The sequence below is a fragment of the Rhinolophus hipposideros genome (assembly GCF_964194185.1).
Source record: "Rhinolophus hipposideros genome assembly, chromosome: 11".
Lineage (NCBI taxonomy): Eukaryota > Metazoa > Chordata > Mammalia > Chiroptera > Rhinolophidae > Rhinolophus > Rhinolophus hipposideros.
In genome coordinates this window covers 35,203,859-35,231,288 of record NC_138057.1, presented here as the reverse complement: position 1 = coordinate 35,231,288, position 27,430 = coordinate 35,203,859, and the positions used below count along the sequence as shown (strand labels likewise).

The 27,430-nt window shown below is 38.5% G+C and overlaps 1 protein-coding gene and 1 pseudogene across 2 annotated transcripts in view; one reads left to right on the top strand and one right to left on the bottom strand.

Moving 5' to 3' along the window:
- Nucleotides 1–13,953: 13,953 nt before the first annotated feature.
- On the bottom strand, nucleotides 13,954–14,518 carry LOC308504644 (large ribosomal subunit protein uL6-like; annotated as a pseudogene). Its single transcript has one exon. The product of its transcript is annotated as a large ribosomal subunit protein uL6-like (transcript).
- A 9,707-nt stretch (nucleotides 14,519–24,225) lies between these two features.
- The window catches only part of DOCK8 (dedicator of cytokinesis 8), a 190,065-nt gene continuing 186,860 nt past the window's right edge, over nucleotides 24,226–27,430 (top strand). Inside the window, exon 1 of the mRNA XM_081065762.1 lies at nucleotides 24,226–24,698. Coding sequence (XP_080921888.1) covers nucleotides 24,646–24,698 — 53 coding nt within the window. The 5' untranslated portion in view covers nucleotides 24,226–24,645. The remainder of the gene's footprint in view (nucleotides 24,699–27,430) is intronic.

The following is a 27,430-nucleotide window of genomic DNA, read 5'->3' as shown; positions in this document are numbered from 1 at the left end:
ATATGCAGTTCAATTTTGCTTGCCTTTGAACTTGATAAAAAGAGTATCACACAAAATTTAAATTCCTGGGGTTAACTATATTTTTTCAACTCCACCATTGTATTATATTCGGCAGTATTATGTGACTATAGGCAATTTATGTATCCAGTTCCAGTCCATGGTTTCCAGGTTTTGCTCTTATAAACAACACTGAATGAACTTTCAGCATTGCGTTACCGCCTGAACAGAAACTGTTACAGCCCTGTCCACCTTCTCTTACATATTTCTTAGACACATGCTTGCGATTTCCTTACATGGCTCTGGCTGACTGTCCTGTTCAAGTCACTTATCTCTCATAAAGAGGAACCTGTGACCTATAAGTCTGGCTCAGTCAAGGTGATCAACAAGTATTGCTGTAACAGTATGGAGCCTCAGTCAAAAGCAAAAAGTTTTACCCAGTGGCCAAAAGTCAAATGCACCCCAAATGTCCATCACCTGACAAATGAATAAACCAAATTTGGTATATCCATATAATGGAAAATTATCTCTCGATAAACATGAATAAAGTACTGATACCTGCTACGAGATACAGTAACCTGGAAATAATCATGCTGAGTGAAAGAAGGCATTCAGACACCACATATTGCATGATTCCATATATGTGAAATGTCCAGAATAGGCAAATCTATATAAACACAAGATAGATTTGTTGTTAACAGGGCCTGGGGGACTGAGGGCAGGCAGCACATGAGTACATTTTGGGGTGATGATTATGTTCTAAAATTGATTGTGGTGATGGTAACACAACTCTGAATACACTAAAAACCACCACTGAATTGTATGCCTTAAAGTAGGTATATGGAATATGAATGTTATCCCAATAAAGCTGCTATAAAAAAAGTTAAAAGCTCATCTGCGCATCAAAATGTGGTGGTGCCAGTGTGAATTTGCAGAGAAGCACTGCCTTCAGGTCCTGCCTCCAGTAGTTTTAAGTCCTGGCTTTCTGAGCAGAGTTGAGTTAGAAGCTATTTGTGGTGATTTCCCAATTGAGCCATACATAAGTATGAGTATAAATATTACAGCTTAATAAAATCTTTCCTTTAGCCCATTTCCATAATACTCTTCATCAAGATATCTATTTATAAATTTTGTGGAGTTGTGCCATTTTCTTTTCTGACTCTAGTAATTGGACAGAATTTAGCAAGCCTGTGTCTGAAGTGATGAGGGTTTTGATTTATTCATATGTATAGCTTGCAATCTCAGCCCTCCCTATATATCTGCGTATGACTATTTTTACTTCTATCTTAACACAGGACCTACCAATTTTATACATTCTACTTGTTGTTGTTATTTAATCCAAAATGTCTTTTAAAATAAGTTTTAAAATTCCTGAAGTATAATAGTGTAGAACCTATGAGAGTTTCTAATGTAACTTAAACATTTCCTCAGTTTTGCAATTTTGTTTAGTCTCAGAACTTTATGGTAAAACATCGACAACAACATTAGTGTGTGGATCCCTCACTATCATATAGGCATTGTGTTAAGCACATGAAATGCATTATCTAATTAAATCTGCAAGATAAATATTTGTATGTCCATTTTATAGAAACGAAAACTGAGGCTTAGAAAAGTTAAATATCTTGCTTGAGGTCATACATTTAGTAAATGGCAGCACTGGAGATTAATCCAGGTCTTCCTGACACTAAATTTCATGCTTTTCTAAACCAGAGATGTGCAAACTTTTTCTGAAAAGGGCCAGATAGTAAATATTTTAGGTTTCCCAGGTCAATAGACAAATTTGAGAATATTATGTAAGTACTTACATAATAAGAGAGAAAATGTATTTCTGGAAACTTTGATATTTGAATTTCATATAATTTTCATATGTCATGAAATATTCTTTTAGTTTTTTTAACCTATTAAAAATGTAAATTTATTTTATTTTATTTTTTATTAGTTTCAGGTATACAAAACAATGTAATAGACATTTATACGCCTCACAAAGTGATAATCCTCTGCGCCAATCTACTACCCTTCTGACTCTGTTCCTTATGCTATACTCCACATCCTGTAACATATATGTGTGTGTGTGTGTGTGTGTGTGTGTGTGTGTGTGTATTAAATTATAGTTGACATTCATTATTATTCAACTTCAGCCTCAGGTGTACACTGCAGTGGTCAGGCACCTACACCATCCATGAAGTGGTCTCCCCAATAAAACAAGTGTCCACCAAATACCCTACAAAATCTTTACAACATTATTCATTGTATTCCTCAAACTGTCTTCGGTATCCCCACGGCAATCTTGTAGTTACGGATTGTGCTTTCTAACCCCCTCATTTTTTCCCTCATCTCCACCCCGCTCCCATCTGGCAACCCTCAGTTCTTTCTCTATATATCTGAAACTGTTTCTGATTTGTTTGTACGTTTATTCTATTCTTTAGATTCCACATATAAGTGAGATCGTATGATATTTGTCTTTCTCCATCTGACTTATTTCTGTAAAAAATTTTTTAAAATGTGAAAATCATTCTTAACTTGTAGGCTCTACAGAAAGAGGCAGCAAACCATAGTGTGCCAACTAGTGATCTAATATGCACTAGTGATCTAATATGCACTGCCTTGTTAAGCTGAATTAGATGAAATTTTGCAAAAATAGGTTAGCCTTGCTGTTTTAAACGCAGTTTGTAAATCATTCACCATTGCAACAACCCCCTGCCCTTAAAGTGTTAGGTACCAGAGTTACCACGGTGCTAACAATTCAGAGGAAGGTATGAAGCTCTAAAACTTAATTTCTCCAACGGCACTGACTTGGAGAGACCCGAATGAGGCAGCATTTGAGTTTTTGCATTGTGGTAGGAGCCCTCCTGCGTTGGAGCAGAGCAGAGCCAGAAAGTTCTCAAGCTGTCTGGATTCCTGCAGCTCTGCTTCCTGGCAATAGCCCCGCATATGTCCTTTGGCACGATTCCCTGCCCCTCCCCCTTTGCCTTATTTTCTTCCTTTGAATAGTTTTGATAGTTGCCATGAGAAAAAGTGAGGACTGTAGCTTTATCCAAATCAGAGGAGAACTAAAAATAATGCCAACTTAGTTTTATTTTGTTTGGTTTGTGTTTTCCTTCTTAATTTTGCAACTTTCTGCAAAGCAAAGAACCCACCAGTGGCCAGGAATAGCTACTGGTTTCCAGGAAAGGAAACTGAGGGTTTCAAAATTAACCTAATTCGTCTTACATAGCTTTGGTTGATAGACCTCTGTAAGGTCAGAGGCCAATGGCTTTCATTCTTGCAACTACTTTAATTAAGATAGAATATCAATACTCAAGTAACATAGAGTCCTCTGTTAAAATATAAAACCACTGTAAGGGCATAAAATAATATTTTTTTCCTTAGAATAGTGAAGGAGAATGGCAGGTGAAATATGTACATTTCAGTGCTTTCAGAGAGTGTTACTTTCATTTCAAAGGTTGTCAGTAATATTATTTGAATTCATTACCTTAAGCTGTGAAACCATGTTATTACTAAGACTTAGCTCACAGTCCAGTCACTTATAAATCAGTTTCCCACAAAATAAAAACAGTAATAAAAAAAGAAAGCACTATTCAACGCCTGAGGGCTGGCCAACTTGAGTGGTGCACTATTCTGTAAAATACACTGTCAGGCAAGTAGTGGGCATTGAACAGAGCTAAAAAAAAATGTTGTGCAATGATTTATGTTGTAACAGTTTAGGAGACAGTCTAATAAATAATATCCTCTTCTATTGTCAGTAGAAATTTAAAAGTGACATTTGTGGCTTTATTTAAGTTTCACTTTCTAATTTTTATAGTTTTAGAGAAGTGTATGCCAAAATCCACGAGCAGTTGCTCATGATTTCTTAAATGTAAATAAAGACACAGAAACAAAAATGAAATATCTTCATTCTTTCTTCCTCTTACTATTCCTCCAAATCCTGTCAAAGAGTGTTTAGTTGCATGTAACTGAAATACTGTGCTTTCAGCAAAGCCAGGTCTTCCAGGTTCCAAGGCTAGGGTCTTCTGAGTCCCATAGCTCTGTCTCTCAATTAGGCACCATAATTTCACTCTTGGAGAAAGATTTAAGAACTTTCTTTAGACTGGGTTACTTTTTTTTCTCTTCTTATTTTAATGTTTCCTTTCTGCCCTAAGTCTCAGTGTAGGCTGCTCCAAATACAGGGCAGCAGATGGATTCAACCCATCCAGTTACTTCCAGACCTCCATCTCAATTACATAATCTTTCTTTAGTGAACTTCCTTAACTTCAACATCTTTCAGCATACTTATTCTTTCTACAAACTATCTTTACTTTTTTTAGCAGTCCTTCCAAACTTATGTGTATCATAACATGAAATTTTCTGAATTAGATACTGTGTTACTCATCCTCCCCTTCTTTCACAATAGCGGAACCCCTGATTTTCAAGCCACAGGTAGCGACATGACCTCCAGTATAAAGACTGCTCTGGACTTCCCAATCTTCCTTGCAGCTAGGTATGGCCATGTAAAGATGTTCTGGCTAATGGAATGTGTGCAGAGTACCACGTGGCAGTTTCCTGGAACTTAGCTTCCTTCATTCCTTCCTTCATCTTGCTGCCTGGCATGTAGGAGAGATGGCTGGAGCACTTCTGGTTTACTGAGAATGGGAGCCACGTGCTACAGGTGGGGGAGGGAGCAAGGACCTGGAAACAGCTTGTCCCTGAGGACTGCATGGAGAGGAAAAGGACCTTTTGTGTTGTTTAAATTTCTGTTTATGCCACTAAAACTAAACCTAATCAATAGAGGGGTTTATTTGTTTAATCATCTTTAAAATAAAGTAAATAACACCTGAATGTATTCTAATTAGAAAAAAAATCAAACAATAGTAAAAGTATTTAGGGTAAAAGGTGAAAATCTCTATTAGTACCCTTAGTCTCATTACCATTCATTCATGTTATGTAACCATGCTGAACAATTTAAGACATTAGTCCAGAATTTTTTTGTCCAATACTATCTTGGCCACTGTCATGGTAATCTGACATTTTTCTATGCATTTGTATACATTTGTAGCTTTTGTTTTTAACATAAGTAGGAACATACAAATAGACTTTGTTCTGGAACTTGCTTTCTTCAATTAATAACATGTGATGATTTTTCCTTCTCACTAGAGTTAGAACTACATCATTCATGCATCACATGATAATCCTTAATAGAGATATAACTATTCCCTCATCTTTTTGCAAGGCACACATAGATTGATTAGGCACTTCTCCGAAACATGCTCAAAAGGTAAATTCAACAGATTCTCAAGAAATATAAGAAAGTATTCTGACAAGCTAAAGATTGAGCATTTGATCACAAAATTTATTCCTATTCCCCTTGATATTTTAGAATTGTTAGCTTCTCTTATTAAATTACTGTAGTTCAGTTGTGAAATAGTAAGGTTTAAATTTAGTCAATTGTAGTATTTATTTCTTGTCAACAGTTCTGAGTCACTTATAATTAATGTGATTCCATGCATGCACTGTATTTATTTTATTAAAAAACTGTGTTTTGGATTGTGTATTTACTATGCATACAGTTACATATAGACTTTTATAATTTAGTTGTAGTTTATAATTTAGTGCGTTTTTGGCAGCAGTGTACAATACACAGATTAAAATTCATTTCTGAGTTGCTGCTTGGAGAAAAATGAGTTTACATATTGTGTCTTGATTATAGTGTTGCTTTGTGCTTACATTATAGCTTAGCTCTTTAAAGCCCCGTGTAACACTACTAGAAACTATCAGTAGACAGAATATTAATCTATATGCTTTTACATCATGATGGATTTTTTTTACTTCATACATTTTTGTTTATGAAATGCTGTAAACCACACAAGCTAGTTATGATGATGGCAACAGATAGCTTTAGCATATTTCGTTATGTACTAATAAATACAAAATATGTATAGAAATGGTATTTATATAAACATGTATAATTATATGACCATAATCAAGTTGTTAGTGTGGTTTGCTTTTGAGGGAGAGGGAATAGGTGATATGGGTGGCACATAAAAAGGAGTGGGAAAAAGAAGTCCTTCCCCCACCCACTGGGAAAAAAAGGCCTTTAAAAATAACATATATAAAATGCAAAAATTAAAAATGTGTTTATAATATAATTCTGTTTAGATAAAATTGCATATGTTTGAATATGTGTATGCATACATACGTATTCAGAAAATTATAATAGAAAGAGAAAGTAATATATATGAGTACTGATTAGAATAACAATAATAAAAGTGAGGTAAAAAAAGGAATTTGCTTGTAATGTATGTAGTATGATTTCAGTTCATTAAAATTAAAACAAAAAATTATTATATATGTACAAGTAAGTATGAGTATGTATATATGTATATGTATGTGGATGGTGACATATGTATGTGGAAGCCATATGTTTGGAAAGACACACATTCTCGTAGTACCATGGGCTACCTCAGGGAGGTAGTATAAGTTATAGGGGCAACTGGGGAAGAGAAGAAATGGTTGCCTTTTATTTTTTTTTTAAATCTTTGTATTACATCATTGGCCACAAAAGTATCTACAATTTTTTAAACATGAGAATTAAACATTTTTAAGTAAATAGGATATTTATGTATCAGAAACCTTTTTGTGGGAGGCAAATTTTTAAATATCTATCAAAATATTACACATTTGACCTAGAAATTCTACTGCATGTATACATATGTACATATTCTATATACATATAGGATAAATTCCTAGCAGTAGAATATATATACGTTTATGACAGTCATAGTAGTAGTTTTTAAATGTAAAATATTGAGAACATCCTACTTATCCATCCATAGAGATATAGCTAAATAAATTTGGCTCACACATACATAGAAATACTATGGTAAAGTAAGGCTTTGCATTGTATTTATATATGAAACTGCTAGAAACACCTTTATTTTGAACAGCCTCCAAGAAAAAGTTAGACAGAAAGGATCTGAGTGAAGCCTTGTGATTAACCAGAGAAACTACAGAATAAAATGGTGAATTTTGATCACAAGTGTGGTAAATTCATATACAGCTTAAACACATTTAGTTTTCTATAATATATATAACCTACAGATTAAATAAATGATTATGATTTCCTTTAACAAACATTTTTATAAGCTTTCTGGTCATTATATGCTTTATAGTGAAAGGTTACATTCCAGGAGCTTAAGTAAAACTTTGTTGTTAACAATTGACTCTCCTGGAGAGTTACTTGCTCTTTTTCAGTAAACATTGAAGAGAAAAACTATTTAACAGAAACAGAGCATACATAGCCCTTTGCTCTATCTGTCCAGTGCTCTTTGTTCATTGTGCTTCTGTAGTCACCAGAATATACGATTCACTTTATTATCTTTACTGAGCAAAATAATAACCGGAACAGTACTTTGAATTCGAAAAGCTCTTGGGTCAATAACAGTCTATCTTTCCAAGGTTTGCACCAAATATCATTGTGACCCATGATTTTTCTTTTAATATTAAGCAAAGCAGAATCAAAAATTTTAGGTTTAAAATGTATTATTACACTAATACAAGAGTCACTAAAAAGTTATGTTGTTGGGTAGAAAAAGAAAAATGCAGAATAGTATGTATAGTGCGGTTCCATTGGCAAGGGAGGGAAGGAAAAGAGAGAATGGTTAATATAATATTTATTTTTGTATATTTAAAAATGTGTCTTTAACGTATTTTCTTACTGTTTTTTGAACAATGGGTAGAATTTTGGTCATCACTTCACCATTAATTTCTTATCAATTCATTGCCACCTTCCCAGCTGAAAGGTTGAACTTTTAACTTTTTAACTTTTCGTTTTGAAACTAGTTCAAAATAACTTACAAAAGTTACAAAAATAGTGTAGAAATTTCCACATACCCTTCATCCTGTTTCCCCTAATTTTAATATCTCACACAATCACAATACAATTATCAAAAGCAGGAAATTAACGTTGACACAATACTATTAACTAATCTACAGACCTTATTCAAGTTTTGCTATTTGTCCCACTAACATCCATTTTCTGGAGCAGGATCCAATACAGGATTTCTCGTGGCACTTAATTGTCACACCTCTTTAGCCTACTTTAATCAGAGGCTTTACGCAGTTTTGTCTTTCATGACCTTGACACTTTTGAAGAGTACTGATGAGTTATATTGTAGAATGTCCCTCAGCTTTGCTTTGTCTCATGCTTCCTCAGGATTAAATTCAGGTTATGCATTTTTTGGCAGGAATACCACACATTGATGTTATTACCCTTTTCCGTGCATCACTTCAGAGGGCACATGATATCCATACATCCCTTTACTGGTGATGTCAATTTTGGTCACTTGGTTAAAGTGGTGTCTGCCAGGTTTCTCCACCATAATATTACTATTTTCCCCATTGTAGTTAATAAGTAGTTAGTGGGCAGAGTCTTTGAGACTATGTAAATATCTTATCTTTCATCATACTTCAGCTCACTAATTTTATCACCCATTATTCTTTTTTAAAACTACAGCTTTATTAACAAATAATTTCCTAGCATAAAATTCACCAATTTTAAGTGTACAATTCAGTGGTTTTAATATATTTATACAGTTGTGAAATGATCACCACAATCTAGTTATAGAGTACTTCCAACATCCCAGAAAGGTTTTTTTGTCTTTGTTTACAATCAATCTCTCTACCTCGGCCTCAGGCAACCACTGATCTGTTCTGTGTCTTTGTTTACACAATATATTAATACTGAATTTTTTCTCATTATTTATTTGCTTGATGTTTTTACCCTTGTTTATCTATACATGAACAGACATAGACAGTTTAGGAATGAGAAGACTTAAATCTAACACATTGTTGGGTATTTGACACAGGACGCTGACCAGCCTGGAAGTCAAGAGAAATGGCAAGTCATTCACTGACATCAGACTACGAGTGAAAACGGACTTTGGGTATTCCACATATTAGCAGGACCTGAATGGTCCAGTTGCTTTAGATCTTCAATGAATTCATAAAAGTCATCTCAAATAAATTCTCTCCCTGGCTATGTAAAGTCAAAGGCATAATCTTTGATATCTTACAAGCACCAAGAAATTCTGATTGTATCAAGTCAACCTGTGTTGGAAAAACATTAAGGTCCAGAGGTTTTGTTTCTTTGCTTTGTTTTGCTTTGCATTGCTTTGGCTTGTCAGTTTTAGAGGTCTTCACTCCTAAGTCTAAGTTTTCTATAATATAAAAGAAATTAGTATTATTTTAATCCAGAGCCAATTTTACTAACCCAGTGCAATATACTTTCAGGAACCTTATATCTTTCCTATACTCTTCAAACGAGCATGAAAAGGCTTCATCCTTTTAGATCTGCCAACTGGCAGCGTATAGACCAAAGGTAGCCCATAGTTATGGTTTTTGTGTAAAGTGTTGTCTCAAAAATCAGGACATTTTCATTTGTAAAAATGTATATATCTGCTTCTCTTGAAAAAAAAAAAATCCTTAAATCTAGTGATACTGGGCCCATGTTTCCATAGCTGGAGCTAAGCAGTGGCAGTCCACTTGAAGAATATTATATGTTTTGTTCAATTTGCCAAGTTCCTACTATTCCCTATTCAGTTACACTGAGACTGCTTCACTCATTTAAGCTCCTTGCCTAGTCCATTGGGCATTTCAGTTTGCTTATCTTAGGTTCAAACCTGAGCAACAACTATTGGTATTTTTTTAATTGAGCCATAACAAACAGAATAAAGCCCATTAATCTTAAGTGTACAGATTTTTTTCTACATGTGTACAAAACCACAGATTTGTACACAGAAAAATTTAACTCTTTTTCATCCGTCAGCCAACACACATCACTATTTCCATCTCTCCACACTTCCAATGTGTTTATCTTGGTTAGATTAATATTTAATATTAGTGATATTCACAGTTGAGCTTCATGGTGTCCTACGAGTATTTTTTTCCTACTCAACTTTTCATTTTCCCTGAAATTAATGCTTTCCTTGTTTTTGTTCTTTTAATTTTGTTTACTTATTATCATTTACTTATCACCAATTCATTTCAAACTCTTAATAACTTGTTTAAATATCCTTTTCATATGTTAAAAAGGATCAGCCATTCCCTTTAATTTCACATTCTTAAAGAAATCTATCCTGGGGTCTTATGTCACCTTGATCTTGGACTTCCAGCCTCTAGAACTGTGAGGTAATAAATTTCTGTTATTATCCTCACCCAGTCTGTGATATTTTCTTATGCTAGCCCTAATAAATGAATACACCAGTATTTTTGAAATTGCACAACAATATGCCTTGGAGTGGGTCTAATTTCATCCATTATCCGGGCACTCAGTAACTCTTACAATCTGCAAACTCATGTCTCCTCCTTGGATTTTCTGGAATCATTTTATGGATCATTTCCTTTCTTCCGTTTGTCTCTATGGAACTCCATGTATGTAGCTCTTGCACTTATTCTGGGTCCTCTAATTTTCTTTTCTCTTATTTTTAACTCTTATTTTCCATCTCTTTGTATTTTTGCTCTTCCTAGGAGATTTGCCCAACTTTGTCATCCAAACGTTCTTTGAATGTTTTTTATTCCACTAGCATATATATTTTTTAAATTTCCCCAAGCCCCTTTTACTCCCTGAATGTTCCTTTTGAAAAATAACAAAATATTCTTGTTTCATGGGTGCAATATCACCTCTTATCCCTCTCTGGATATTTTTTGTCTTTTAAAAAACATTTTTAAATATTTTTATTAAAAATACAGCTAATGTACAATATTATATGAGTTTTAGGGGTATACCATAGTTATGCAACATTTATATACCTAAAGCAGTGATCACCATAATGAGTGTAGCAACCATCTGATACTGTACTATGCTATCACAATATTATTGACTGTATTCCCTCCCTCAGCTGTACATTACATCCCATGACTGATTTGTTTTATACCTGGAAATTTGGATCTCTTATTCCCCTTCAACTTTTCTCCCCTTTAAAAATTTTTCAATTACAGTTGACATTCAATATTATTTTATATTAATTTCAGGTGTAGCACATAGTGGTTAGACATTTATTTAATTTAAGAAGTGATTCCCTCTGGCACTGTACATAGTTATTACCATATCATTGACTATATTCCCTATGCTTTATTTTACATCCCCATGACTATTTCTACTTCTTAATGCCTTCATCTTTTCCACCCTGCCCCAAACCCCCTTCCATCTATCACCCCAACAAATCTAGTACCCATCTGACACCATACATAGTTTTTACAATATTATTGACAATATTACTTATGCTACACCCTCCATGCCCATAACTACTTTGTAACAACAAATTTGTACTTCTTAATCTCCCCTTTTTTCACCCACACTCCCAACCCCCTCCCATCTGGCAACCTTCAAAATATTCTCTGTATCTGCCACCTGCTGCATCCCTTAAGGTTCAGCCACTAATAAAGCCTTGTGCAGTATGAAAGTTGGGTGAGGCAGGATGTCAGGGAGTCACTAGAGTGGGAAGAGTTGTGGTCACCAGTTTAATGTAAATTCTGGTTTGGTGCCAGTTCTGAGTCTGGAATTACTCAGCAAAAGTCTCAGAACACACTAAGACCAGTCGCTGCCCACCAGGGAACTGCCAGACTCTGATAGTTTTCCAGGAAAGAGTGCAATGTGGGTGGGGCTGGCTGCTAGTGCCTCCAGCATTGGGGGAGTTGAGTGGAGTGGGGTCCCAGTGAGTCAGCAAGGTAGAGCAGCAGAGCTCACCAGGCCAATCAGATTCACATTTGACCATGGGGGTGGGGCTCAATACAGGAAAGATGGTGCCCACCAGCCAGCTGCAAGGAAGGAGGATCTCACACAGGGAAAATGCCAGCTGTCCTCCAGTCCTCTACTCAAAGCTACAAATCTCAGTCTGTCCTTCCCCCATGTCTCCCATGCCTCCTGAGTCACCATCCCTCTGCCAGGACCCAAGATGAGTGTCTGTTAGTGAATGAGTCTGTGAGTGGGCCATTTAAAAGGATGTCTGGATCTCCCACAGCCTTCCATCCCACCCAGATGGTCGGAATCCCCACTATTTTTCACTGTCAGATGTTGTGGGGGTTCCTCTTCCTGGCACCAGTTCTCTGGACTAGGGAGCCTGGTGTGGGAGGCCAGGGTTTCTTGCTTCTCTGGGAGGAATCCTTCATGGCCGAGATATCCCTCCTGATTCTCAGCTGTCACATGGAGGTTAGGGGCCTGTTCCATGTATCTGTCCCTCCTACAAGTCTTGACATGGCTTCTTCTTTATATTTTTAGTCACAGGGCTCCTATTTGGTTAGACTTCAGATGATTCTTCAGGTTGATTGTTCCATACTTTAGCTGTAATTTTAATGTGTTCATGGAAGGATGCAGGAAGGAAGGACAGTGCTTATCTACTCCGCCATCTTGGATCTCTACTTCCCTCTGTGGATATTAATGGTTAATTTTCTGATCCCACCATAGTCTTGCCTTCTTCCAAGTTGCTTTGTTTGTTTGTTTTTGTTTTTACCTTTCATGTTGGCCCTTTCCTTTAGATGTCTGATCATCTTTGGTTGTCTACTCAGGTTTAGAAGTGAGGTAATAAACAAAGCTTCTTGGAAGTTCTAAGCCTTGTTGACTGCTGGCTCCAGTTACAGGTCATCTGACTGGGCTATTTAGTTGGGGCACTCTGACGTCAGTATCTTTATGTCTTTCCTCCAGATGGTCAGATACCCTGGAGGAGAACATTCCAATCTGTAGTGCAATGAAATTAATAAAGGAGGTAAAAGACTTGGGATTTTATTAGGTTATAAATGTCTCTATAAATATTCACTGAAATCACCCCTTACTGTTTAAAGTACTGATTTCCATCCCCAAATGTGCCAAGTGTTACCCAAAAAGTGATTCTATTTTACCTTATCCAGCCTCTGCCAAGCTGGGAGGGGGAGGGATATCTGGCTGTACAAGGTTGGATAGAGGAGCTAGGAATTTAGTCACTTCTTAAACAGACTTACAAACCAGTCCTCCTGTTTTTAACCTCGCTTTTATCCCCATTTCCAGAGGTACTTGACATTCTCAAACTTTTTGGGAGGTCTGTGATACAATCAGGGATCCCTTCTCTCAGGTTTATTAAATAAGGTAACTCTTGTCTGCATGGCTTCTAAATTTCAAAATGTTCTTGTCTTCCTTCCTAATCTAATTTTCATTGTGGGTTTCTGCCTTAAAAAACAACTCCTTTATTTTCATTTTATTAGGTTTCAGGAGAAAGCCAAAGTAAAGGCATATAGTCAATTGATCACTCCTACTCAAAAGTCAATTTTGCATTTTTACAAAGGAACTAAAAGGTGGCTCAAGAGTATTTGAAGACAAACAGGCTTGCTTCATAATTTTGCTACTGGCCATTCCCCCACTCAGTGTATCTGGTCAACAATTACGTCCATGGAACAGAAATTACAACTCCGACTCTGCTTTTATCTGAAGAACCACAAGTTCATTCACTTTTATGGTTCACTTGTCAATTGAAAAGGAAACTCTAAGTGCTAGTAGCTTTAATTATTGTCAACGGGATCTTACAAGACTTTCTATTTTCCTGGCCTTAGGCTTTGGATACTAATCCTCCACCATCTTTGATTTTCTTCTGAAATAACAAAGCCTCTAATTTTTAAGTGCTCAGTATGTGCTAGACATTGGACTGGGCACCATACATACATGATCCCATTTAGTCTTCCCTACTATCCTATAATGTCCACATTTTTATCCTTATTTTACAAAGTGGGAAACTGATGCTTTGAAAAGTTAAAGGATTTTTTTCAACTTCACATATCTATCAAATGGACTTGAATCCTAGTCGGCCTGACTCTTAACCCCTTTCCATTCTACTATCAGGTCTTCCCCCACCCACTCCAAAATCAATACATGGCTTTTATTGCATCTTTACAATATCACAAATTAGTCTGAGGAATCATCTGACATCTTACTGTTTCTGTAGCTGGACAACTTAGATCTTATTCATCAGTCTGATGAACTGTTCTTTTGTTTTCAGAAACATAAATGCCATCCAAAATTTTTCTGATATCCTTGTTTTTAACTGTTGTGGCTTGTTGAATCAAAGTAGCTGAATTTTTTACAATTTCAATGTCGTTTCCTTCAAGAATCTCATCTTTCTGGGCTTGAGATACTGATCTCATTCAAACCTTGCAGATACATTTTTCAACCCAAGAAATTTTGGATTTAAACAAGAGATCCATTCTGCTGAATAATCTCTTTGATGGGGAGGTGAGCACACAGAGACCTCATCTTGTAACAGAAGCCCAGTGCAACCCCCTTGATCATGTTCTGTCCATGACTACGGAGAGTGTGAACAATAGCAGTTCCTTTCTTTTTCCCCACATTTTGTCAACCAGAGCTTCTTCTTCTTTTTTTTCCAAGGAGACTGAGTTCTACATTGATGAGATTGAAGTCCCTCCACAAGGTGCCTCTGGGGCCCTTCACAATAACTGTGTATCCCTTCAGAGTGGTGTCCACATTTTCTGGAATGTCCACAGTCTGATTTCTGAGAATGGTCTCCATCCTCGCAGTAGATGTGGCAAAAAGAGCTCCACTATGTTGTCTTCTTTTTGGGCTTCTTGAGTATTCATTTTCATGTCGCCAGCTCATTTAATTATGTTCCCTTCTCCTTTTCCAACCCAATCCCAGTAGTATAGGCCCTATGTCAGTGAATGGCATCCAGTTGCTTCAGCCTGTACAAATGTTTAGACCACTCTCCCTTTCTACCCTGTATCTGGCTACCTTCTTACTCATTTTCAGCATCACTTCCTTGGGGAAAAGATTCCATGACCTCCCAAAGATTGATTTGGTGCCTTTCATGTGTTTCTATACCACATACAGAATCCTACAGCACATGCAGAAGCAGTGATTAGCCTGTCTAGAAATTATCTGTCTCTCAACTACACTAAACCTATAGGCTCCTGAGGACAGTGGCAATATTCACCTTATTCATGTGACACCTCTATAGCCTAGTGTAATGCCTGGTACATAGCAGGTACTCAATAAATATTTTGTTGAATGAATGAATAGATGAATGAAGTTGTACATATACCTCTGTCTGAATGAAAATATTTTTCTCATTTAAAATAATGTTCTAATAATATTTTAATGTTTGTCAAGCAGGATTTCATAAAACACAAGTCTTTAGTGCTTTTCATTTATTATTCAGAGCATAGATAATACTTTAACTCCAAGATTTTAAACTGTCATGTGGATATCAATCCATAAAGTAAACTCTGAGAAGTTTTCAAAATACTTATTGAATTTCATTGTAAAATTTTAAAATGTGACTTTTTATTTAAATATAAGTTAAAAGGTCATCTGAGTCTCAGATAAAAATCTATCATTCTTTGAAGCCTTTCATTTTAATTGAAATGATTCTATTACATAATTATAAAGTACAATGCAAGATATATTCAGAAAAGTATTTTTGATATCCAACTGTGACTGTGAATGGATCTGTTGCAATTTTTGTTGGGGCCTATGTGCTAAAACTTCTTATCATAATTCCTGAGGAAATAGAAACTCATACAACTATTACCATAATTTAGGCAAAATGTTTCTTAGAAAAATGTGGGTTTTCTTTTCCATTTACGATTTTAAGTCAGCCAAATGAAAAGAGCAGATTGATGGAATAGAATATAAAGAATGGGAAGGAATAATAAACTTTCCCTGAAAGAGCCTAACCTTGTACATAGTTTTAAATCACGAGGAATTCAACTACTTGGTTCTGACACCCAATGCAAGTCATTAGGGTGACTTAAGAATCCTCTTGTGAATTCTGGTTGAAATCAAAGAAGGTCTGGCAAGGCTACAGTCAACCTTTGAACCACCCTTAAGGGAAGAGATTCAAAGATCAAGTATTAACTGTCCAGTATATTCACACCATGCATTCAGTAATGAGAATGAATGGTCTCCAACTTAAGGCAACAGAATGCATGAATCTCACAAACATTCCACTTGTATAGACTTCAAAAGCAAATAAATCTTTGGTGTGAATAGTCAGGATTATTAGTTACCTTGGGAAGAACTCATTGGGAAAGAATATGATTGGGGCTTCTGGAAGCGAGTAATGTTCTCTTTCTTGATCTGGGTGTTTGTGCATGGGTGTGTTTACTTTGTAAAGGTCATCAAGCTATACATTTATTGTGTACTCATCTCTATGTATATTACACATTGAAATAAATTTACTAATAAAATAAAGCATCAACTATACCATTTTCCAATAATCTACTCCTATCTCCAAGAGTTCCTAATCTAGAGAAGAGAATGCCCTGAACTATGGTCTCTGTAAATGTTGCTAAATGGCAGGATATCTAAAATTAGAGTAAGTATGTTGAAATATAAGTTTCACTGGGGTAACCAAATACAACAAATATGATGTTCCAAAACCAGATCACCATATACAAAATCTACCAAGAACACTCTGAGAACCACTTCCATAATCTCGGACCCCACAGAATTTTTGAAGAAATTTTCTTGGACAGGATTTTTCCAAGAAGAGTTCCCATTTTTGCCTATGATTGTGGGGAGAAGGGTAAATGAGGGAGGCTTTTAATACAGGCTTCTAAGAACCTTTCAGAGAGTTTGGAATGACAATTTTCCTGCAGCTGGGAGATGCAAGGATGCTGCCTGACTCCTGACCAAGGGTGATAAAACAGCCTGAGGCATCAGATAGACATTGTGTCGGGTTGGCCAGAATTGTCAGGCCAAGGAATTTCTGAGCATTTTCAGTGGATCAGACGTGGGCCACATGGGAGAGATCCAGCCAAGTGTCATTTGGAGTCCTGTCCAGCAAGATCACCTAGAGAGCAGAGGGCCTTAGCAGCAGGAAACTGGAGGAGGGTTGCAAATGAGTCACAAGTGAGCAACAGGAATAGTGATATATGAACCCAGTGAAATGACCTATAGAAAAGAAGTCTCCAGGAAAATAATCTTCCAAAGGATCCAGGAAAAGAGTTAGCCATGATTATTTGCCAGACACAGGAAGTGGGAAGCCAGCTTACAACAGTATCAGTTCTATGAGAGTGTCCTTATACATTGTGTAATGCAGGGTCTCTGGTCCCGCTCCCTGCATAACAACACAGAATATGGTGAGGCCAAAAAGGAACACTGACAGAGCCATGGATAGGGGAGTCAGACCACTATACTCTCGCTGGCGGCTGGGTTGGAGACACAGGAAGCAGGATCCATGCGATCAGCAATCTGCTGTCTGCTTCTCTGCCAACCAACCAATCCCACGCCAGTGTAGCCATGGCAGTTATATTAGTGGCTAATGGCTAACTGGTAACAGCTGATGGCCACCCAGCCACAGCAGATGGCCATCTGATTACAGCTGATGGCCATCTAATAACTGAGCCAGCACCTTTCCACATGAGGCCGAGAGCCTGGAAACTGCTCTCTGGTACTTTGTCCCCGCACCTTGCCATTCCTCCAACCCCAAAGAGGTCAGAAACTGGCTAGCAAGCTGGGGTGTGAGAAGAAAAGAGAAGTGGCACAAAGTGGAGACGAAAGCAAACCTGCATCCTTCCCCTTCTTTGCTGCTGCCTGCTGTCAGCCTGAAGCACACCCCAGCTGGGGAAAGATTTGCAATTAAAGATACGGTAGAGTTTTGATTAATATCTTGGGCTAGACATTCTGGTCTTGAATTGGAAACTAACTATGTTTATAACTAAGGACTTTTACCTAAGAGAAAACTTATGGTACGTGCCCATGCTTCCATATGGGATTGGCAAGGATTATCCCCCCTGAATGCCCGCAAAATTTCTAAAGATTCTATAAACCTGTTTGGTTTCTGTCCTTCTCCAAATGGTTCAAGGTATTTAGGGAGATTAGTTATCTAAAGAGAGATACCACACACCAGGAACAAACCGAGGCATGGGGAACTGATTCTTTCTTTAGAGAGAAAATAGTAGACTGATGGGGAAGTGGGTCAAGAGCGAGGCCTGAGGAAACTCAGAGAGAGAGAGAGAGAGAGAGAGAGAGAGAGAGAGCGCGAGAGCTGGGAGTCAGGAATGAGGCAATGACCACGTGGGGCAGTCCAATGAGGGCAGAAGTAACCGGACCAGAGGACCAGCATCTGACTCTTCTCCATAAATCCTCCCTCTCTCTATGCCATTTGACCTTGGGAAAATTGTCTACATCCTCCTGTAAAGAACTCTTCATTTCTTTATTAGTGTCCAGTATGTGTGCTCAGGTTGAGGAAGATCAGGGTGGCAGTGCCAGATATTGGAGGCATAATCCTTTCCACCCTGTGCCCATACTCTACTGGACAGTCCTTATCGTGGACTGCCAGGTAGCAAGAGGTATCTCCCAAGAGACAATAATCTAGAGACAAAAGCAGCATTTGGTGCTACGAATACCATTTGGTGGTATTCGTAGCCTGTTAGATAAAATCTGAATTCCTTGACAGGACCCTCACACTCAGTCAGGCCCTGCCCACCTTCAAAGCTTCATTTCTTGCCATTTCACTCTGTGCCCCTGAGCAGCCATCCCGCTTTTTAATTCCTGGGATGGTCAGTGGTGTCTCCTGGCTCCCTTACTTTCACAGAGGCAACTTCTACCCAGAACATCCTGAACACACTCTTCCCTGCCTGACAAATGCTTACTTGTTGTTTAAGACCCAGTTCCCATGTCACTGCACTCATAAAGTCATTCTTCCTCAGCGTCAATCTCTCTGCCAACGCCCTCTCCACAAGAATAAATCATTTCCTCTCTGTGCTTCCTCACTCTCACAGAAGTTTGTGAGGCAAAATATTCCTGTATGGCCACATGGAACCCGAGCTTCTGCTTTCCTTTGTAATGTGTGCCTCATTCCTAAACCATGAGTTCTGGGAAGCTAGGGAACAAGTATTGTTGTTTTTAATTTTTAAAAATTTAGTTTTCAATTACTCTTGATATAGAATATTACGTGAGGAAACAAGCATTGTTAATTGTTTGCCACTGTTATCATTTAGTACGGAAGCCTGACATATAGTAAACACTTGGTAAATATTTGGGGAATGAATAGAAGACACATAAATGATAATGAGAGAATTCATTCATTTATTCATAAATTAATCCAAGGTCCTTCTAGTTATAAATAGCTATGGTATGAATAGTTCTATTGAACATGAAATAATATTGTACATTAGAATATGGTCTAAATCCTAAATTTACAGTACTAATACAGGTAAAGTATACATCACCATGATAATTTTAAGAGAAAATTTCTTAATCTTTATTCTTTTCACATTTACAGATTTCTTGTAACTATATGAGGAGTGAAGTGGAGAAAATTGGGAACTCCAAATTCTGATGTATGAGCTATGGCTGGCTTTAAATACCAGCACACAAAACTTTCCATATCTGTCCTCAGTTATAAGACAACAATTAAGATATTTATTTGCTAGTGCTAGTTTCATTTCTCAACTCAAGAGATAAATACAAAATAGAGCCGGAAGATTTTCATAGAACAGCACAACTGAAATACTCAAGAGAGTAAAATAGATTATTACTTCCTTTTGAAAGATATGTGAAACTTGGCCATTCTCATTCAAGTTCACTTTATATGGAGTGTCTGCTCTGTGTTCAATACTTGATCAATTAGTTATTCTTTCATTTATTCAACAAGAACTTATTGAACACTGACTATGTGATGGGCATTTTTCAAGGCAATAGTGATAGAGCAATAAATAAAAGAAAAATCCCTGCACTCACAGAACTTATATTCTAGAAATAAAATATATAGTACTCGTATGTCAAATAGTGATAATTGCTTTGGAGAAAAACGAAGTTGAAAAAAGAGTTAGGAAGTGTCTGGACTAGAGAAGGGGCATTAAAATGTTAAATCAATGGTCATAGAAGGTGACATTTGAACAAAATCTGCTGGAGGTCTTGAATGGTTTGGGGCATAAATAAGGAGATGTGCAAATGGTCACACTTTTCTCTTTAAGTCCTATGGACCTTGCATTCCACCAGACTGTGTTTATTGGTGACCACCTACACTTTTTAACTAATTAAAGGGTGTTGCCAGACTGAAAGAGATACTCTTTCAGGTAGAGGTTGGACTCAACAACTTGACTCAAACTTTGAAGAATGTCAAGTGAGGATGGCAGAAAGACATAAGCAGAGGAGGCTTCAGGCAGAGAAAAACACTGCCTTCTCTAGGGGCAAGTTGGAGATCTTCCCTACTTCAATAGAGAAGAAAGGGATAGAGCTAGTAACACGAAGTGAAGAAGCCACTATAAGCCAGTTAGAGAAGGTCACACTTGGTCGTAGAGGCTATGGGAAGCCACCAAAGTCAATGAAGCAGGGAAAAAACATGATAAAACACGTTTTAGAAAAATTAATACAGTGATAGAGTCAGATTCAACTGGAATAAGGAGAAGCTACAGGCAAGGAGGCCATTTTAAATCTTATTTCTGTCATCCAGATATGAATTTATAAAGGCTGAATGAAAGCAATGACAACAGTGATATTTATAAAGGAGTGATGTTTGTGGAAAATAAATGGCAGGCCTTGCTAGATGATTAGATCTGAAGGGTAAAGAAAAGGAAGTTAGAGCTGACACATTCATCAAGTTCAGGGAGCAAGTGGATGATGTCATGCTAAGACCGAGGACTCTGATCCAAAGAGAGTGTGACTCGCTCAGGATCACACAGGAGGGAAAAGTTGAAGCTAGAATGGAGATTTTGTGCTTTTCCCCCACTAGATGACTCTAAAGTTTTAAACCAGGCCAATGAGGAAATAGTGCCACCAACAGAAATGGGTGAGTATGGAGGGATAGTTAGTTTTATAGTTGCGGAGTCTGAAGTTATTCGAGTGGAAATATCTGGGAGATAGGCAAAACTTCAGGATTGGAAACAACTCCATCCCTTACTAGTTTGTTAATTTGGACAAGTCACTTAACCTCTCTTAGCCTCAGTTTTCCCACTTGGAAAGTGGGGATAACGTTATTACCCAATGGTTGTTATTAATTAATGTTTGTCAAAAGCTTGGAACAGGCCCTGGTATAAGGTGTTATTTAATTCCTTGTTAAATAAAATAGGTAAGATGTAATGTAAAGGAAGAGACTGGCTTTCTGGTGAGGTAAGAAGAAGAAGGTGTGGGGAAAACTAGAGAAAAATTTGGGATATTTGATATAACATCTGTCGTCGAAGTCAAGGGAGGTGTTTTATGAAGGTGAAAAACAAAATTGAATTATACAAAGATGTAGAAAAAGAGGAAAGCCAAGAAAGGTTGGAAGGTGTGGAAAGAAAGAGGTCTTCCAGAGCATGCTTTGCACAGAGGGGCCAGGAGGAGAGAAGCCCAACTATAGGGAACTAAGAGGTAGTGAAAATGCAGAAGCAAGACACTTAGCTATTTTTGAAACTTGCCAGCGATCTGTGAATGTATCCAAGAGCAGATAAAATTTTAAAATAGGCATTTGATAAATCATGGGGATGTAATATACAGTATAGGGAATATAATCAATAATATTGTGATAGCGTAGTACTGTGTCAGATGGTTGCTGCACTTATCATGGTGATCACTTCTTTAGGTGTATAAATGTTGAGTAACTATGGTGTACCCCTGAAACTAATATAATATTATATGTTAGCTATACTTTTAATACACATCGTTAAAAAATAAAACAAATAATAAAATAGGCATTTGACTGAATTAATGGATGACACATTCATGTTAAATCATTAAAAGGCTGTTAAGGAAATTTGGAGTCTTTTCTAACCATCAGAGAATTGAAAGCATAGAGGATAATAATCCTGGCCTAACTTTCATAGTTGGGTACCAAATACTAAGTAGAATGCAGCATGAGCTGACATAAGATGGGAGATTGTGTGATTCCTTCCAGCCCACTGAAAGGAACAGTTTTCCTTGATTTCAAATTCTGAAAATTTGAGACACTCTCATTATCTTTTATATGTTTGTATGGAAGTCAACGTATTTTCACTGTGTTTAAAAGTGTATATCACAAACATTCAAAACCTCAGAGAAGCCCATCTGAAAGGTTGACTTACTACACAGTGGACTGAAGACTCTGGTTTAAAATATTTTCTATGAATCATCTATTTTTTCCCAATTTGAAGAAGTACTCACAGAATTGTTCTCTTAGTATTTTCCTCTCTAAATGCTTACTCATGAAGGAGAGCAGAGTTTGCCACCCCCAAATATGCCTTTTGGGATATTGAATATTTTAAGCTGGTTATTTTTAAGAAAGGGAAAACTCAGGAAAAACCTTGATCTTCCTCCAATTACCTAAAAGAATTTAGATGGAAGACCTTTTCTAGGAAGGGAGATATCATCACAGATAACCATAGTTTAATATGAACTAGTGTGTGACAGACAGTGAGGAACCTAGCAAGGCCCATTTGATCGAAGTCCTCTCTGTGTCCCATTCTTAAAGATGGCCCAGCAAACACTTATTTACCAAACATTTGCTTTTCCATGTCCATGTGAACTGTCTTCCTGCCCTTTGATTTTCCAAACCACAAACCCCTTCTCCTTAGCTCAAGGTGGCATATAAACCTCAGCTGCCCAGTCTGACCCTCCAGCCCCATATTCTTATGGAACCCCCATATATACATATTGTGGGGACAGAGCCAGGAGTAGTTTCCAGGCTCTCAGCCTCACATGGAAAGGTGCTGGCTCAGGTAGTAAATGGCCATCAACTTTGATTGGATGGCCATCAGCTGTCACCAGTGAGCCATTGGCCACTAATATAACTGCTGTGGCTACGCTAGCAGATAATGGGGGCTAGCAAGAAGATGTTGGCTGAGCTAGCAAGCGCGGATTGCAGTGAGGCTCGGACTATAGTGGTATGACTCCCCTATCTATGGCTCCGTGGGTGTTCCTTTTTGGCCTCACCATGTCCTGCGTTCTTATGTGGGGAGTGGGAACAGAGACCCCACATGACACCCTGAATGACACATATATGAATAATTTGGTTATTTTTATCCATTTAATCTGTCTTACATTAATTTGATTATTAGTCTAGCCAGAAGAACTCAGAAGAGAAGGAGGAAAATTATTTTCTTTCCCGACACTTATAAATCTCAGTTCAGTAGATATATTATACTTAGGAGAATTTTGAAAGTCAGAAACTCCACATTTCAAAAAGCTTTCCTTTCTTTGGTTCTTGTTCCAAAGCCTATGTAATGTTAGACCAAACTTTGTCTTATATGCTTAAAGGCATTGATATTTGGGCGGAAAAGTTACCTAACCAGCTCTGTAGTATTACTAAACTACCTGAGGCAGCCAAAAGCAGTGAAAAGAGGGCCATCAGGAAGAGACTGAATTCAGTTGCTCAGGCATTTTAGTATTCGGTTGTAAATTGAAAACCAGCATTGTCCAATAGGAATATAATTGACCCCCATATGTGAGTTATATACTATGTAATTTTACATTTTCTTTAATGCAAGCCACGTTTTCAAGAGGGAAAAACAAACAGCTGAAATTAATTTTAATAATAGATTTTATTTAACTAATATATCAAAGTATCAATTTAACATGTAATCAACATGAAAATCGTTAACAAGATATTTTGCATTAATCTTTCTGTACTGTCTTCAAAATCCGGTGTGTATTTTACAGATTCCGCACATCTCAGTTCAGACTAACCATCATTTACTTCCAATGGTCAAGAGCCACAGGTGGCTAATGGCTACCACATTGGACAGCAGCACAGCTTTGAACCAAATATAACTTGCTTTAGTATTTTATTTCAGGGCAAGATGACAAATAGAGGCATTAGAGTGCTCTAGTATAACAAACCTTAGCGCAAACCAGTGACTTGAAATAAACAGACTTTTCCACGCCAGTGAGCACTGGGACTTTCTGATTTTTTTTTTTTTTGAGTTTGGGTTGGGTTTCTTACTAGTAGACTCAGTCGGAAACAAATATAAACAGGGCTGCAGCATATTCTTGACTCACAGGAAAGCTGCGTGCAGTATTTCCCTGAAGAAAAGCATTTATGCCCAGGTTGTAAATTAAAAAAAAAAATAAAAATTGTTTTTGTAACACATAATGTTCATTCCTTGGATGGCTTCATCATATTTATTTGAGGCACCCCAGTAAGCATGATGGACATTCGGTTTGCAAAAGTTGGTTTGTATTCCAGAGTTTCCACTGATTCATTTTGTTGGTTGGTTTTCCATCTGCTTTCTTCCAGGCATGGTGTGACTCTTTAATAAGGCCCAGCGTTAAGAATTCCGGCGTCGGTTTCCTGATCTCACCAACTGTGTGGGGCGGGCGGAAGGCGCGGGTTCCCCCCTCTTGCCCACATGCTTGGCAACTTGGCGGCTCCGGGCAGATGGAGTTTCCGGCCTCGCTCCGTGGTCGTCCTGTCGACCGCCCGCGCCCCCTCCTGCCTGAGGTCAGGGCCCCGGGAAGAGGGCAGACCCGCGGCGTGTGCACACCCTCCTCGCCGGCCGCTGCCGGCGTGCCAGGCCGGGCGCCGGTGGCTGGGCTCGCAGCCGCGGCTCGGGGGTTGGGCCCTGGGCCCTCCCCTAGGGTGATTTCAGCGCCGAAGGTGGAAATGCGGAAGTTTCCAGCCGCCCCTGACAGATGAGGCTGGCGTCTCGCTCGGCATGCACCGCCGCGGCTCTGCGGCGCCCCGGGCCCCAGCCGTCTGCACCCCGCGACCCTAAGGGCCGCCCGGCCCCTGGCGCGCCATGGCCACGCTGCCGAGCGCAGACCGCCGCGCGTTCGTGCTCAAGATCAACAGGTGAGACGCGTCCCGCGCGGCCGCCCCGCCCCGCCCCAGCCGGCCGAGTCCCCGGGAGTCCGCGGCCGGGCGCGCCGGACCCCCGCGGCGGTGGGGCACCTGAGCGCGCAGGGGCCCGCGCGCCCTGGGGAGCCCGCTCCTCTCCAGGAACCCCAGCCATCCTGCCTGTGGTTACCTGCCGGTGGTTACCTGCCGGTGGTTACCTGGTGCTGGGCACGCCGCGGACTGTCTGACAAACTGCGCCTCACCTTGAGGCTGCTCCGGGAAGGGGCAAGACAAGAAGTGGTTGCAATTGAGTTTTGTCCTGAGGCAGCTGCTCCAAGACTTCAGTTGTCCTGAGAAGGGTTCTTTCCCATCTCATTTCATTTTTCCAGAAAAAAGTTTGGCTCCTGCTGACATGGCTATTTTTATTCCCTGGTCCAAACGAGCCATGAAGTGGAAAAAGTGATTTTTAAAATTCTCCATTTAAATAAACAAGAGGAATGGCCTGTGACGGACATTTTTACATTTAGAGCGCTCCAGCAAAGGACTAAGGACAGGGGTCCAACTCGCCATCCAATTCATAATCAAAATCGTACTAGTTAAATGTAAGCGCATTTACTGCTCAGTTTTCACCGGAGGTGCTTTAACTGCAGTTTGCCTTTCACTGAAAACTGCTGACAAGTATTCGGAGACGTGTTTGTCTTGCCCTGAGAAATCTAGACTGTCTGGTTAAAAGATAATACGAAACTCCTGAAGGGTCAACTTGTTACTCTACTGCTCTCACTGCCCCAGGACTTGGTAGGCTTTTAGCTGAGCCTATGAAAGGCTGATTTCACAAGAGTTCTTTTCTGTGCTGCTAGTGTGTGAAGAGGTTTGAAAGAAGGCATTAGAAGCCCAGAATATGGAGGCAGTAAGGACTTCCAGAGAGCATATTGAGCTTTATAGGTGATTTTATTCCTATGTGTTGTGTAGCTGTGAGCAAACCCTTTCTCTTACCTGTTTTTTCATCTTGAAAATCAGTTTAATTATTAATGTGTACTGTATATTAATGTTGGAGACCAAAAAGGCATAAGGTACATTAGCAATCTCCCTATCAGGATTTTTTTTCGTTAGTTTTCGTGTTTGTTGCACACCAGGATAGGCAATTCATTTGAGGGTTGTGGGGTCAAACTGAAGTTATTGACAGATGTACCTCTTGCTATGCCTGCTGCTCCTCCATCTTTGTGAATTTGAGGTCAGTAAGTATGACTCAGACAGAAAGAGACTGTGGGTTGGATGGAGTTAATCTGGGGAGAGCAGCAGGACCTGAAGTTATCCTCTACAGCAGGGGTGTCCAAACTGCGGCCTGCGGGCCAACTGCGGCCTGTGATCCATTGTTAATTGGCCCACAGCAAATTCCAAAAATATATTTAGTTTACTTAAATAAACTAGGTGAGGCAATACGTACTTCGCCTCGAGTGAGTGGCCCGGCTGTTTGTGTATTTTACCGCATATGGCCCTTGGTGACAACCGTTGAAAAGAGTTTGGACACCCCTGATCTAGGTAGTCTTGAAAGCAGCAGTGGGGTTGGTGTGTGCTGGTGGTGAAGAATGAAGGCCCTGGCTAGAATCAGATCTGCTTGGAGATTGGCTCACTGCTTCCAACTAACTACGTGTCTCTGGTCACGGTATTGAAGCTCTCCAACCTCTCAGTTTTGGTTTCTTCGTATCTCAAATAGGGATTATCATAGTACCTACCTCTTATGGCTGTTGGGAAGATGAAGTGAAATAATATGTACAAAGTGTTTATAATCCTTGGCTCAGAATGAATGTTAGATGTCCTTATCAACATTACTATCAGCTCCATCATGGTCATCGTCATCTCTATTATCACCTCTTTGAACTCCTAAGGAAGAACAGTAGGAAGGAAAGCTGAAGTTGGAGGACTTCATATACAAAGACCAGCTTGGGTTGGGCATGATGATGCCAGTGGCTAGTTGGAGCTGCCATGGGGTGGAGGTTCTCCGTCATATACCTTCTATTCCTGTGCTGAGAATATCAGACACACCCAGTGGAACAGAATGTGTGACGCAACCTGACTAGAAAGAGCCCCGCTCGAGATAAAAAATAAAAGGTTCCTGAACACTCAGGAGAGAATAAAGATTGGATATTCCTATTTGGAGGTTTCTTTTTTGAAACATTTTGTGTAGGGAGTGGAAGAGTTATACTACGGAGGTTGGCCTAAATTATTGCTTCAAAGAGTGGATTAATAAGAATATACCTAGTATTAATATAATATTAAAATTTACCATTTATCAATCACTTACTATGTCCCAGACACTCTATGTACTTAATGGATTATATCATTAAATCCTTACAAAAATCCTATGAGACTCACATAAAGTCTCATATAGAAGAGGAAAATGAAGCTTGGAGATGTACGAGGCCATGCAATTTGTTCAAGGCCACACAAACACAAGTGGCAACTAGGATTACAAACTACTCCAAAGACTGTGGTCTTAATTGAGCATGAGCTATTTTGAACCATTTATCTTAAGAATTTCCTTTAAAAGCAAGCAGAGAATTAATTTTTAAAAAAATCATTTTAGCAGCAGCATTGGCAAATTGTTCTGTATTCTGATTAGTGTTTAATAAGTATACAATGTAATAAGTATAACAATGTAATTTTTGCAGTTTTGAAGTTGGAAAAGAAAATATTTTCCCTTGCATGCCCTCCCTACTATTTTAAAAATAGATCAGTTTACCAAAGTA